The 14,582-nt window shown below is 41.3% G+C and overlaps 1 protein-coding gene across 3 annotated transcripts in view; it reads left to right on the top strand.

Moving 5' to 3' along the window:
• The first annotated feature begins 1,204 nt into the window (after window positions 1–1,204).
• Window positions 1,205–14,582, top strand: part of TEAD1 (TEA domain transcription factor 1) — a 100,939-nt gene continuing 87,561 nt past the window's right edge. For 2 of the 3 annotated variants that reach the window (XM_086471938.1, XM_086471939.1), the window contains exon 1: window positions 1,205–1,400. In XM_086471938.1, coding sequence (XP_086328064.1) covers window positions 1,253–1,400 — 148 coding nt within the window. In that variant the 5' untranslated portion in view covers window positions 1,205–1,252. The remainder of the gene's footprint in view (window positions 1,401–14,582) is intronic. The other variant, XM_086471937.1, reaches the window with a different exon arrangement.

Below are 14,582 nucleotides of genomic sequence, written 5' to 3' on the forward strand. Positions count from 1 at the left end.
CCCCCAGCAGAATAAAAATGTTATAGTTTGGGGTTTTTTGAGTGTTTAGCCAACTAACTGGATTTTTAAGTGTGTGTGCAGCTCCTGCGTGCATGTTTGAACACTCCCATCCACTTAGATCAGTTAGGGTCACCAAACTTCTTAGTTTTTCAAAATAAAACTGAATTATGCCTAGACATGTTGAGCCAAATCTGTTCCTGGTGTTATTTCACTGACTTTCCGAAGAATTACACCAGAGGTGAATTTGGTCTGGTATAGCAGCTTTTTTGCCTGGAGCAAGTCTTTATAGCAGAGTTGTATTTCTCTCAAAAATATGAAAGGAACACTGACAGATCTGCGGCTCTGGTGGTGTGAGCAGGTGCAGCTATATTAAATTATTTCTTATTAAATTGATTCAGTGACTTGAAGCTTGTAATTTTTGTTCTGCTATGGTTCTGTGACAGACACCTTTTAAAACAGGCAAAGTATTTATCTTCTCTTGTAATTTCTTTCTCTGGTATTACCATTTTAAAGATTTCTGTTTGTATCTAGCTCAGATTTTGATTGTATTATTTATTTGGCTAAGATCTGAAAATTACAGCCTTTTCCAGTTAATCTCATTGAGCTGTGTCATCGCTAGTGTAATTCCATTTACTCCACTGACATCCGGATGAATGTGAACAATAGTTTTTGCTTTTGTTTTTAGGTTTAAGTGGTTTTAGGCTCTGGTGGTCGCTGTGGCATAAATTGGTGTGTTTTCCTTCCAGCCAGTGGAAGTATGCTGATTTACCCCTGCCTGAGGGTCTGGCTCATTATTTTAAGGGTGCCAGTCTTCAGCCAGATGAAATGTGTCATGTGCTGCAGAGTTTTCCCCTCTATTAAGACCCACTTTGAGTATCTGTGATAAATAACCTGATGCTCTATGCCTTCATGTAATTGCACACAGGAAATGTGGTAAAGAGTTCCCCTTCTGACGATCTAGTCACTCTACCTCTGCTGATGTGAGGTAGAACAGTTATTAATTTTTTAGTTTTCCTGAGAGCTTCTTGTGCTCGTGTTATTGCCATTATTGCTCAGCTGCTGTTAACTTAGAAGTAAACAGGAATGTTTGCCTGAAGTTCCTTGTCTTTAATGCCTTTTGGGGTTGTTTGTTTGTTTGTTTTGTAGGTTTATTTCCTTTAAGACTCCAGGCTTAGGCTTGGAGACCCCAGCCATCACCATTGAGCCCAGCAGCTGGAGCGGCAGCGAGAGTCCTGCCGAAGATATTGAAAGAATGAGTGATTCTGCAGATAAACCTATTGACAATGATGCAGAAGGTGTCTGGAGCCCTGACATTGAACAGAGCTTTCAGGAGGCTCTAGCTATCTATCCACCATGTGGGAGGAGGAAAATCATCTTATCAGATGAAGGCAAAATGTATGGTAAGTGGTACACATTTAGCCTTTGGAAATAATCGTCATGATGAGAACCGTAAAGCCCAGCTTGTTTTTACACAAAATCCCTGGCTCTGATTTTGGTACTTCTGGAGTAAATCTTGAAGGAATCTGTGAAGTTGAGGGAGTTCGGCTGGGCTGACGTGTTGCTCAGGACTGTACAAACCAGTCCCTTCCCCACTGGCACTAGGAATCAATATTGGTGCAGATCTGTCTTTAATGAATGCTATGCTGTGGGTGAATGGGAATGTTTAAAAGAAGCTTTTAAATGTGTCATTTCTTGGGCATAAAATGTAAGAATTTTTCTTTATTTTTCAGTAAATGGTGAAGAAAGGGAAATGGGAAACACAGTCTGCATGATCGCGTGGCAGAATATGCAATATTAAATTCCAAAGTGATAAAGTTCTTGTCGTGTTCAGAAGCCTCTTGGTAAAAGAGGCAAGTTGGGGGTACTTCTGTGCCTTTCTTTTTCTTTCTTTTTTTTTTTTTTTTTTCCTCCCCTTTCCCCTTCCCTCCGTGCAAACTGCTCTAAATCAGATGACGTGCTGACAGCATTCCATAAATACAAGCTCCACGGAGGGACACTGACATCTGCACGCACTCTCCGGGGCTCTCTCCGTAGCTTTCGTCCCCCTCGTCCGAGCTCTCTCTCCCCGTCCCGTTTTCTTTTCCCTTTCGCGGACTTCCCCGGGCGGGTGCGGACCCCGTGCCGCGGGCGGCGGCCGTGCCCCACCGGAGCGCCCCGCCGGGCAGCCCTGCCCCTACCTGCCCGGGCTGCCCCGGGGCACCGGAGGGGGGGCGGGGGGCGCGGCCGGCCGGGGGGCGCAGCCCCGAGCAGATGGTGCTGCAGCTGCCACCAGCTGCGCCCCCCGGCCCCCCCGCCTGAGGTCATGGAAACAGGGACACTGCTGCTGCCGGCCCGGCCCGGCCCCCCGGCAGCTGCCGCGGGACCCTGGCGGCCACATGAAGCGTCGTGTCTGGAAAAAGAGAGTTGGGACGAAGCTGGGATGCAGCCTCTCAGCTGCCCTTGGCACAAACTTGCCGGGCCCCGGTTTCCTGCCCGCGTGTTTGCTTTTTTTTCTTGCCCCCCCCCCCCGCTCCCCTCTTCGCCCTGCACAGGGGAATATAATTTGTCCTGTCCTTCTCACCTGTTTCCGCCTGTTTTGATTGTATTTTGGGGTTGTTACTTTCCTTTGGAAAGGGGAGATGATTTCCTTAATTGGAAGGTTGTGCTCTTTCTAGGAGGACATAAGCATGTATATACAGACAAGCTTATTGTGTATTTATGCTCAAAAGCTCTACTTAAGCTTCAACAGCCTCATCAGCCAAAATAAGGGTGGCTGCATTTTTTCAAATTGGGATCCCTACAACCGTCATAATCATCCCTGAAATGTGATTTTTGGTGTTTTGAAGCATTCTTTGTGCCGTTGTGTAAATTAAAGCAATTAACTTATTTATCCATTCATCTCAACAATCACTGATTTAATTTAATGGCTCTCCAATCCTGCGTGTTAACATTTGTTAAATTATATATGTATAAAACTATTTATGCATATCTAATTGCTGATTAATACTGCTAGCTAGTGATACTGTAACTGTATATGCACATCTCATACATTTATGCTTATCCTAAATCAAATATTCTTTATTTTCAATCAAAAAAGGAGGTATACATATCTGATACTGAAAACTTGACTTAAAGCATTGCCCTGATTGGGAAGAAAAAAATGTGTTAGGAAGTACGGGTACTGTATGGGCAGAATTTACATCCTGACTTTGCAGCAGATGAACTCATGTTTTCATTCTTCAAGCTGAGTAACTGTTTTGTAGTGTTCGAGGATTTATTGAAACCATGCTAGGTTTCTGAGGACTTTCTAATAGAGTCTTATGGGCCTGAGAGCATAATTGTTCTCCAAGGATTTTGAAATCAAAACAGTGTAAGTGTTTTAGATTCTGTGTGGCATAATGAAAATAATTTAATGCCTTTTAGTGGCATACCAAGTTTATTTCACTTACAAGAGAGACATTGCAATATCTCTAAGCTTCCGTAGTGTTGCTGGATATTGTAATGTGCCAGTAATTCATGAACCATGTAAGACAAAAGGCCAAGAGAGCACCATTTCATTTTCTAACTGAAATTACGTTTAGATATAGGCACTAGAACAAATATGATCTTTATGGAGGTAAATATAATGATCACTCTGTGTGGATTAAGTTAAGCAATTGTAGTTTTTTATCTTGGAGTGAGATTTTGAGAGGAGCAGAGATTTTTCTTGAAGAAATATTTTAAGTCTCTGCCTTTGATTTAATGAGAGCTTTGCGACATTCATGTAAGCAGAAGCCAGAGTTTCTTCTTTGTGGTGGTCTAAAACTGTCCTTAAAAGTGGTGTTTCTAAGAGGGCTGTGTGCAGGCTCCTGGTTGGTTGGCTCGGGGGGACCTGGAGGATTGCTCGAGCAGGATTAGGGGGCTTGAAGTCCAGGGGGTGTGCGGGGTGGGTGGCTGAGGGGCACGTGCCCGCAGTGCCACCTGGGCAGCAGCAGCGTGGCTTGTGCTGGCAGAGCCACCCCAGTGGTACTGAGGGACATCTGTGACCTCTCTGGGCAGCCTAAATCACTTCAGCTGTTCCTCTACAGCTGTGATCTTGGACTAAGGAGTGAAGGGAAGGGGAGGGCGTTTTCCTCTCCCCTTGCCTTCCCAAAAAAGTAACTTACAGCACCAGAGGACAACGAGAACAAAAGACTTTCGAGCCTACCCCCACGGAAAAGGGTTGCAGGGCCTCGTGGCTGGGGGGGCAGGGGGCGGGGAAGAGGATATCTTGACTTTTCTTTTGGCCCTGGGACATCCTCAGACTGTAAGGATGAAGTTGTGACCTGTGCAAGACCAGGAGCATTTCAGGCTGCTGCTGACCCTGCCACCAGTTCAGGGTTATGGCTCCTTGAAGAAACCCTCAGAAAACAAAATAAAAACTTAATGAAACTCTTGTTTTTAAATTTATAGGAAATGATTGGGTAAGAAGCAAAGACGCTTGTTTTGGTTTGGAGGGGCAAATTCCAGGAACCCTCGGTTGGAAATTCTTGAGAGAAAGGGAGTGTTCTGTAACACCAAGGGACCAGTGATAAGGTTTCTGCAAGAAAGCACTGTGTGTCGCTCCTTTCCCCCCTTCCTGTGTTAGTGTGCTTGTGTGGTTGTGACAGTTTTGGGTTTGCTCCTAGTACAGTATTGACTAGTAGTAAATAAAATTAAAAAGAGGTAAGGAGGGAATAAATACGAAAGCTTGAAGGAGGATAGAGGAACACATTTGTAAATTGGTGCTCACACTTCTTATGGAAGCAATTGAGCACAGCCCATGGAGGAAAGACTTGACTCTTAGACCCATTTTCATTTGTCTTGCAAGTTATTGGTAAGAACTCTTTTCATCTGTACTCTTTCAAAAGAAGTATTGGTAAAACACAAATATCATCCACTAGTGCGAAGTGGGACACCCTATAATTTGCCTCCCGTCTCAGAGATCAATTCTGATGAATTTCTGTGTCCTTGTTTATCCAGTGCATAGTAAAACTCTAGCCCATTAGAGGGCATTGGCTGTCCTGTATTTTTACTTTGCTCCAATTGTTGGTCTTTTACTGCTGACAGTTTAGTTACTTGTAGCAATTCCTGTGAACTCACTTATTGGCAGGATATTTGCCTGTGCTTGTCTTTGCTTCTGGGAGAGTGTTCTGGAAAAGATTACAAGAATGAAAGCTGGTGTGAAATGCAGCCCTACTTTTATCCCTGGTGTAACACTGAAGTCACTGGAGTTACCACGGGAATGGATTTGGCCCTGTGTGCATGTTTTCTTCTTTTTTTTTTTTTTTTTTTTTTTTGAAATTTAGCTGTAGCGAGACATAGCTTTACTGCAGTTCTAGGGACAATGCCAAAGTAACATAAGTTTCTAGCAAGTGTAATAAGGCCTGCAGACATGTTACTATCAGCATTGCTAACTTAACCTCAAGGTAGATAAGGTGAGTTTTGCCTTTAAGACAAGAAAACAGTTTGGTCTTAATTTTTGAGACCTGTAAACAGCTCTTAAATTACAACTGAAATTAATCATTGTGATTTGCATCAGAGCTATTAATCTCTGCAACAGAACTGCTTAAGAGTGTATTAATGATTATTTTGAAAGGAAGTTCTGTAGCGTGTTTTACAGAGAAGACTGAGCACTAATTAACGTGAGAAGGTGCATAGCAGCCTTTCAAAACTGTTGTATATGTTTATTAGGTCATGCATAAAATCTCTTGGCCTACATTACCATGACAGTAAGGGCAAAATGATACTTTCATAAAAATTTCTGCTCAGATCATAGAATTTTTGCATGATGAGTAATAATAATCTTCATTTCCAAAGCACCTTGTATAAATTTAATATTAAAATTGAACTTTAAGCTAGTATATTAGCAAAAGAAATCCTTTTCTGTAGGCTTGTGTGATTCTGTAGCTAACTGCTATTATAAGGTGTCTTTCTATTAGGAAACTGCGAGGTAACTAGCTTTATGAAGAATAGAGTAACATGTTACAAATTATTTTTACTATTGATTTTAATTTTAAAAGTTCCATGCAAGTTACTGCCTCTATAAAGACATCACTACCTTATAAAGTTTCCACAGTATTAAATATGTTTGAATGCGAATAAGGTATTTGGAGTGATGAAATACCAGATGTGAAGTATCAGGTTGCATGTTTATTCATCTGTTATTGCAATCATTGTACAAAGATATGCTCTTGTATTTTTTTATTTTTTTTTTTTTGTCTCACAGCAACATACACAAAATGCACTAGAGGTAGGACTCCTATTATGAAAGTTACTATTTGGGTGTCTTAGATTGTAAACAAATCTGTCTAGAAACATTCTTGCAATCCTGTGATTGCTCACTGTATTACATCATGGCACAGCGCATGCATGAAGGCAGGCTGCGAGCGTGCGCTGAGCAATCAGTTAAAAGTGAAGAAAATTAAGGTCCAAAGATACAGTGTCTTTTTGAAAAGTTGCTACTTAAATTACTCAGATTATGAACAAATCTGCCTATAAACTTTTTTGCAATCTGGTGATGTTCTTGCAACGTCAGCATGCTGTGCTTGCAAGAAGGCAGTCTGGTTTTGTGAGCTGAGCAGTAGACACTGCTGTCATTAGAAGTGAATTGGGCTTGCTTGCTATGGAGGGTTTCTGAAATGTTGGGGAACACACATCTCTCTTTGGACTTTCAAAAATAAGTTGTCAATGGTTTGGTATAAAGTGGCAGAGTCTTCACAAGACAGAGAATCTTATTTCCCGCCGCCCCCCGCCTCTGCTATAAGCTGCCATCCTCAAGGGAAAATCTGAGTGGGACCGTAAGTGTTGTGAATGATAAGGGTACCAGCTCCTGCCTGGGGAGCAGGCTGTGGGAAGCACCACATCTGAAAGTGTGAGTAATGTTGTGCAAGGTCATACGTGGCACAGTGATCAAGTACACCGTTTGGCTGTCTTGGGTCACAAGAATGATGCATTCGAAAGGAAACGGGAAGTTATACTTGAAAGTCTTGCTGAAAAATTATGCATCAAAAAGAGCAGAACATCCTTTGGAAGTGATTTTTACTTTGGGTTTTGTCCTCTTTCTAGTAAGTATGTTCTCTTCAGTCATCCATCCAGAAAAGAACTCACAGGAAGTTGTTTGTACTCTGTTCATGGGAAACAATGTCAAGTAAACTATGACTGCTTCCCAAGTCTTCCAGTGTTTAGTAGATACCCTTGTACAGAGAAATTACTAGCAACATTAGTTCTTGCCTGGAACTAAGTGGAAGCTACAAGGGCAGGTTCAGATCAGGCATTTGACCACTTAAGAGTAATTTAATGGCTAGTCCTATTCAAATGGCTATACTAAACAGAGTAAGAGGATGGTTTTTTTCTTTATAACATTATTACTTTAGTAAAACGCTTGTTTAGAAATGACGCATGTTAGCATGAGAGCACTGAAGTGGTGCAACCTCACTAGAACATCCAGGATACATTTAGGTGATTGTCTAGTATGATTTATATTAGCTCATTTTTCTTCCAGCACTGATTTTACAAGATGAACTTGTGATCCTGGAATTGCAGAAGGCATAGTTTTACAGCCTTAAGAAACAGGGTTGTCGCACTAGGAGGTAGTTAAAATAGCCTTGATCAGGCTGAAGTAGTGTGTTAGTTGTTGCGCAGTATTGAGAGCTCAAGATATTGAAAATCCTGCATGTAGAGGCATAAAAGAAAATATACTCATTTATTTGATCTCATTCCTTGCAGAACTGGGATCCCTCCTAAAAGCATGTCGGGGTGAACACCTTCTGGTTCAGACAACCTGGGGACAACTTGAGTTAGACAAGTAAGGCCCACATGCTCTTGGGGGTTATGATGGACTGTCAGGTTTGGATTTCTTTTCATGAGACCAGTATGAGATTATGGTAGAAGTGTCTCCTTTCTTACCAGCTTCAAATACCGGCTGAATTATCTCACACAATCATAGCAGCAGCCTGTTGACCCACATCCCCAGTAAAGTGTTTATGTGGGGATGTGGAAGGTGAGTTATATTCATGTTAGACACCCCTGTTGTGGGCATCCTTATGGAAGCAGAAGAGGTAAGAAAACATAGAAACTGTTGTTTTATAAAGGGAAAGACTTGGACAGTGCAGAGAGCATCTTACATGACCAGTAACAGAAAAACAATTGGTCAAAAATTGACCCCTTAACCACCACCAGCACCAGTACCACCACCACAGTCAGCTCCATCACGATGGCTTGCACCAGCATCCGAGAGCTGCTGGAGTCAGAGACTCCTAGCCGGCTGTTCAAGCTGGGTGGAGCTGGGGCCAGTGACATGAGTGGTGAAAGCCAGGCGTCTGAACCGTGTCAGGAGGGAAACTTCATCCTAATGTTCCCCCTCTCCCCTCGTGGATTTGCTCAGCCTGGGTGTGATTACAAATAACACTTCAGGGAACAAGGACCAGTGGCAGCACAAAGAAGTTTTTACACCATCTTTGGTTTTCTGGGGACATGCAGTCTACCAAGAAGTAGGCTTATGTCCCACCCCACGCCTCACAGAAGTGAGCCCAGGCTAACTGTTGGAGAGTAAATGCTGTGGTTGTTGTGACATGACTCTTACACAATTCCCCAAGGGCTACACTATTAAAAATTAGTATGTATCTTCACTGTATTTTACAGGGATTTCCTCACAGTCGCATGCAGGATTTTTTTTTTGTGATGCCCTTGAGAAGTTGTAGTCATACCATTGTATGAATATTTTCCTATCCTACAAACAACTTAATGTGAGACACTTGGTCTGGAACATCAGAGAGAAACGCTTTAGAGTTTGGGCTTCCAGATGATTTTAGTCTGACCGTATAGTTTAAGGAATTGGACACTAATGGATTAACAGTTTACAGACTTTCAGTAGAAGTAATGATTTAGCTAATAGAAAAGGATTCCTCTAAAGCTTTTCTGATTTTGTTCTAGGTATACTAAAATTTTTACATTGGATGATTAAAGGGCATGTTTTTGTAAGCAAAAATAATACAATTTGGTGAAAGAGGAGAGAGACAAACATAAATGTGCTAATTCCATCTCATGAATGCCCTTTTAAACATAGGGAAGTAGCACGGCTTGTTAGAGGTATTGTAAAGGGATAACAATCCATCCCAAATTCACAAGGGAATTGAAACCCTGAGAGAACATTGCGTACCGTGGGAGTTGCTGGGATGTCAGTCAAACACTGTTACAATTTTACCTACAGAGGACTCAAATAAGCACTGTTAATCCAAACTGATCAACATGTGCATTCTCTGGTGTGAGAAGTCAGTGTCACTATTGCAACTACTTAATTACAGCCTTCCTACAACAGCCATCTCCAACTAGGTCGAGCCTCCTGAGGATTCTCTTGGATGTAGGCAGATTTCATGCTTTTATTGAGATCACCTTTTTGTCTTGTTTAAAAGAAAAACAAAAACAAACCCCAGAGACCAGGCTGGCTTGCACTCACACAATCTGATCGAACTTAGGAAACTGGCACAGAATTAGACTTAGCACAAAATCTGGCCTGCCTTTGTAAGGGGGCGGTAAGCTTGCCAGAGGTTACTGTGTGTATGAGCCATCATAAAAGATCAGATCATCAACCCAATTCCTTGTCTGGGTGCCTTCCTTGGAGGGGATAGATAGGGGACCCAACAGGCAGTGATGGATTTGGCTTGGGCTGAATCTTGGATTGTCTGTAGGCAACAGTATCAGACTTGATGTCTCATAGTTTTGGGGACAGTGGCACAGAATATATGCCTGGGAGTGTTAGGGAGCATATTCCAGCAATCTGTGTGGAAGTAGGTGAGGTAGATTGTACTGTGGTTGCAGATAAGGAATGAAATGCTTTTTCAACATGCCTAATCATTGCAGCAAAGCTAAAACATTTCAAGCTTATTTACCTGAAGCTGCTTCACTTTTGCTTGCTTATACCTTAACATCAACTGGTGTTTGATTAGCATGGAAAAGAAAAACATTACTTAAATGGAAATCATAGTTTAAAGTGCCTTTTTTGTCATGCTAGCAATGCAAGTGAGTAGGGAACACAGATGAAAAAAGCATCTTGAGCCACTTGGATTTGGCATCAGTTTTACCCCTAAACTAACAGGTGACACTAGTGTTAACCCGGATGGTTCCAATTCAGGTGGTAGGGGACAGCGGGCTTACTGTTGTTTATGGGTATTGTTGACAACTGTAGATAAGTAGTAAAATAATTTTCCATAGTGAAAGTAGTCTTTGAATCATTTTAACACTTGCCTTCATATGATCTGGTAGTTTCAGCATTTAATTATTTGAACAAGAATTGCATTTTCATTTGTTTAGTTCTTCCTTGGATAGAATGTCAGCAATAAACCTTTTGGTACAATTAATTGTGAAATAAGTGATTACTAATAGCTACATATATATATGCACACACATATATATGCAAATATGTGTGTCTGAATGTAATGTGTTCCCTTCCAGCCAATTAAAATGTATGTAAGAGACCTCAACAAGGATATCTACACACAACCAATTATCTACCTCTTGGCTGGGATCTTCCCTCTTTGCTTTGGCGACTGAATGCAAACTACTGTGACAGCTATCTCCAAAGAAACATGATTCATATTTGGAGTAGTTTTTAGAGAGGTATGTAGTCATATATTTAGATAGATGAGGTATGCAGGCATATATTGTCTGTTTACATATTTAGACTGCATGGTGTATTTTTAGCTATAGGAGGTCTATTCAGCAGGGGCTGTGAAAGTGCTGAGGAGAATTACTGTAAGGGATAGTGTGCAGAGGAGCCACCTGCAGAATTTTCCATCCCGCAAGGCAGTGAGAAAAGACTATTGGAGCTATATAGCTGGGTTGTCAGAGGAGTGTCTTTAGCAGGTGGGACAGTTCAGAAAACCCTTTGGCCGGCCCCGGCTGCCCCAAAGGCTGTTGATGTGTCTCAGCCCTCATTTGGTAGCAGTTGTCCCAAGTTACAGCCGCCCACTGACCTCTGCAAGTGTGACACGCACAGAGCTGGTGAGGACAGTGTGGACTCTGGCATATGAGGTGAGCAAAGTGGGAAATAATAGGAAAGATGCATTAGAACTGGAAATACTGAGCAAAGATAAAAATGAGGTAAAATAGAGACAGGAAGTTTTACAAGCTGCCTTTGCCCCAGTGAAGAAAAGAAGTCTAGAGAGATTAAATAACTTGTCCAATGTTATCAAGAATTTTACAGCAGAGCTGGGAATTGAGCCCTCTTCCCCCCAGTACCATCTATGTTTTAATGCCGAAGGGGCCCCTTTCACAGTTTATCCAGTGACCCTTGGAGAGCTTAGGGCTACTGTGACAAAACTGTGTTTCTTGCACCACATCCTGTGTGCTGGGAGAGCAGGCTGCATCTTGTGAAAAGTACAGTCTCTGCATAATATGACCACAGGATGCCTTGCACCTCTAATAAGGGAGTTGGCTAATTGCCATTTTATTATTATTAGACATTTGTTTAATGTAGTAGCTCCTTGAAACCAAACAAGAAAAGGTCCTTGAGGTGCTATATACCATTTACAAATGATGGGCAACTATACATGTACAAATGATGGGCAACTATAAAGAGTCCGAACATTTACACAGAGAAGAGAGAAAGGAAGTGGATGGGAAAGTGGGGCAATATTTAGCCCTGTGTTGATGCTCCATGAGATGATGTGGTCCTTCTACAGAGTAATATAGAGGCTGGTGAAAATAAGATGATTTAATTTATTCATAACATCATTATTCAAGGAACAAAAAAAGTATGTAGCCATATCCAAAGACATAATCTAAGAGGTCTTTACTCTGTGCCAAGCTAAAATTCTGCTATTTATTTACCGATTTAGAAAATATCTTGGGCTCAATTTCCTTCTCAGTCACACTGTTATAAATCTAATGGAGTTGTTAAAGATTTATGGCAGTGTAACTGAACGCAGAATTAGGTCCCTTATGTTTAAAACTTAGTTTGCCACATAAGTAATAATTTCTATTTTCTAGGCAAGAGTTTAAGAATCTTGCAGACCTCTGTTTCTGTAAAAGAAATATGAACTACAGTAGTGTGGGTGAGTGATTAATGCTAGAGGGGATGTCTAGGGGCAATCTGAATTGGCTGGTGTGGAAAATACATGTGCAGTTCAGATTTAGGATCTGTTTGCAGATGCCTCATAATTTAAAATGTCAAAAAAACCCCAAACCTTAGGCCTTCATGTAGTAAATTAATATACTGCTTGTTCAGTGTGCAGCAAGCTTTGCTGAATTAATACCCTCATATGAGGTGTGAACTCATCCCGTTCCCCTTAGTAAGGACTTAACTTCAAAATTGATTGTGACCCTTTAAATCCTAACACTTTCTAAATCATGAAATAAAATAAATAACTGTTTTATTTTTATTTAAATTATATATTTAATGACTTAGAAAGGAAAAATGTTGCCTTACTTACCCAGAGCTAAAGAAGTCTTGTGTTAGCAGAGATGTATTTTATCCATTTGCTTTTCGTCTCTAATGGAAGGGGCTTTCTAATAAGCAACTGGCTCTTTTTTGGTTTTCTCATCTTTCACTTAGGGAAAAAGGTCAACTTATGAAGTCTTCGCCTGAAAAGTGAGTCAGGGTCTGCCCATATACCGTACAGAGGTGCCTGGCCTAGCCCGGCCGGAGCACACCCTGTGCAGCTCTCACCCACTGACAAGGCTCATCAGGTCTCGATGGTGCCCTGGCCCTTGGATTTGCAGGGGGCTGCTGTGTGCATGGGCAGTTTCCACAGCAACACACGGGGACCATAAGCTGGAACTATGCTACCCCGGGATTTATATCACTTCTGACAAATTTATGGTTTTTTTCTGGAGTTCTGTAGGCCTACAGTGCATTATAGAAATAGTAAAGAATCATAATACATAGCTATCTGGAAATACAAGCCCTTTAAAATAATGTAATTCAATGACTGTTCAGAATAGCCCATTTTAATGTAAACACAATATTTAAATCAAGGTATATTTCCAAGACTTTTGTGTAGAAAGGAATTGAAAAATTAATTATTCTAAGCTTTCCAGGCATTGTAAGGTAATAATTTTTCAGATGCAAGAGAAATAATAATTAGGTACATTATATTGTCTTAGAAGTGATTTTTTCGATGGCATTTTTATTAGCTGTGAAAGCAGTAACTCTGAATGAGTGTAAATCATTTCAATGTTTAATACAGTCTTGACTTGACGCATTGATTTATGATACCTGTGACTTCTAAGTATGGATTTCGTTTGTTTTTTAAGTACTGATAGGTCATTAAGTACCTAAAAATGAGTTCAAATTTAAAGGAATAAACCACCCAGTTGTCATTTCTTGAGGTATTTTGCAACCTAAGCAAAGGCTCAGGTATTCCAGATATGATAGATGTGCCGATTGCATAAGACGTTATGCATTGCTCACTCTAAGATACAGAGTCCTGTCTGCCCTTAAACCCTTTGTTCTCTTGGCTGAATGCAGTTAATTAGCAACCGTCTCCATAGCAACTGCCTCATAGTCCAAAAACATTGTCTCCTTTTTGCAGTTTAGCTTATCACACTGTTTACCTGAAGGGCTTTTCACTGCATTGAGTCTCATTTGAGTTGGCTGCATGCCTGCTCACGGAAGTGAATTGTCAAGATAGAAAAACACCATGGCAGCAAGATGCTGAACAGGGCCCTGTGTGTGAAAGCAAAAACATTTAAAAAGTTCTGTGGAAACAAAAGTTGAAGTTTGCGATGATTTACATCCAGTTTAAAAGTATGTGACTTGCCAGGAATACTGTGCGTTTTAAAACACTGCTTTACTTCTGGGCCTTTTTTACAGCATTTTGCAGCCTGCCCCACGTGGTGTTCCCTTGCCCGTAACACAGTCTCAAGCCCCTGAGCCTCACAGGCACAGACCTCCTTCATCCAGGTCCGTGAGGAAACTTGCCTCCCTCCAAACCTGGGCAGTTTTAGGCAGCTCCAGCTTGTTCATGAAGAGGATGTCACTGTACACTGGTCAGCTGTGTTGGACATTGTAGTCCTATTCATCTTCCTTTACTTTAACATCGTTTCAAGGGAAATCTGTGAGTGTTGGTTCCGTGTGATAAATTAATCAGGAAGGGAAGGAGAAGAGCTATTGTGGTTATATAAATCAAAGTGCGCTGGAGATTTAGGCTTATTTGTATTAGCCATTAAAGTGGTGCTAAAATATCTACCATGTACTCATATGGCTCAGACAGTTACAATAGGCATGGATTTGTACTAATACAACTTTGTCGGTGTAGGATGACATATTTAAATCATGTTTGAAGTTTATACAGAGGTGTGTCCACACATGCACACACATCTATAGAGGCTTACTTGAAGGTGAAATGGCAGCGAAACCTTACTGGTGTCTTGATCTGGCGTTAATGTGTGGCCTGAAACCAGGATGCTCCCGCCATAAATGGCTATGTAAGAAGTACCGTTTTCTCCTTTGCTGGACATTTTGCTTATTAATGCTTCGTTTGTTGGGGGTTTGTTTTGTTTTGTTTTCTTAGTGGGGAGTACAATGGATGAGAGGCTGACTTAGACTGGAGTAATTCTTGTTTTATCCTAGGCAGAACAGAAGCCAGAGCTTGTTGTTCAGCCAT

This window comes from Leptosomus discolor, chromosome 12 (genome assembly GCF_034619465.1).
Source record: "Leptosomus discolor isolate bLepDis1 chromosome 12, bLepDis1.hap2, whole genome shotgun sequence".
Classification (NCBI taxonomy): Eukaryota; Metazoa; Chordata; class Aves; order Leptosomiformes; family Leptosomidae; genus Leptosomus; species Leptosomus discolor.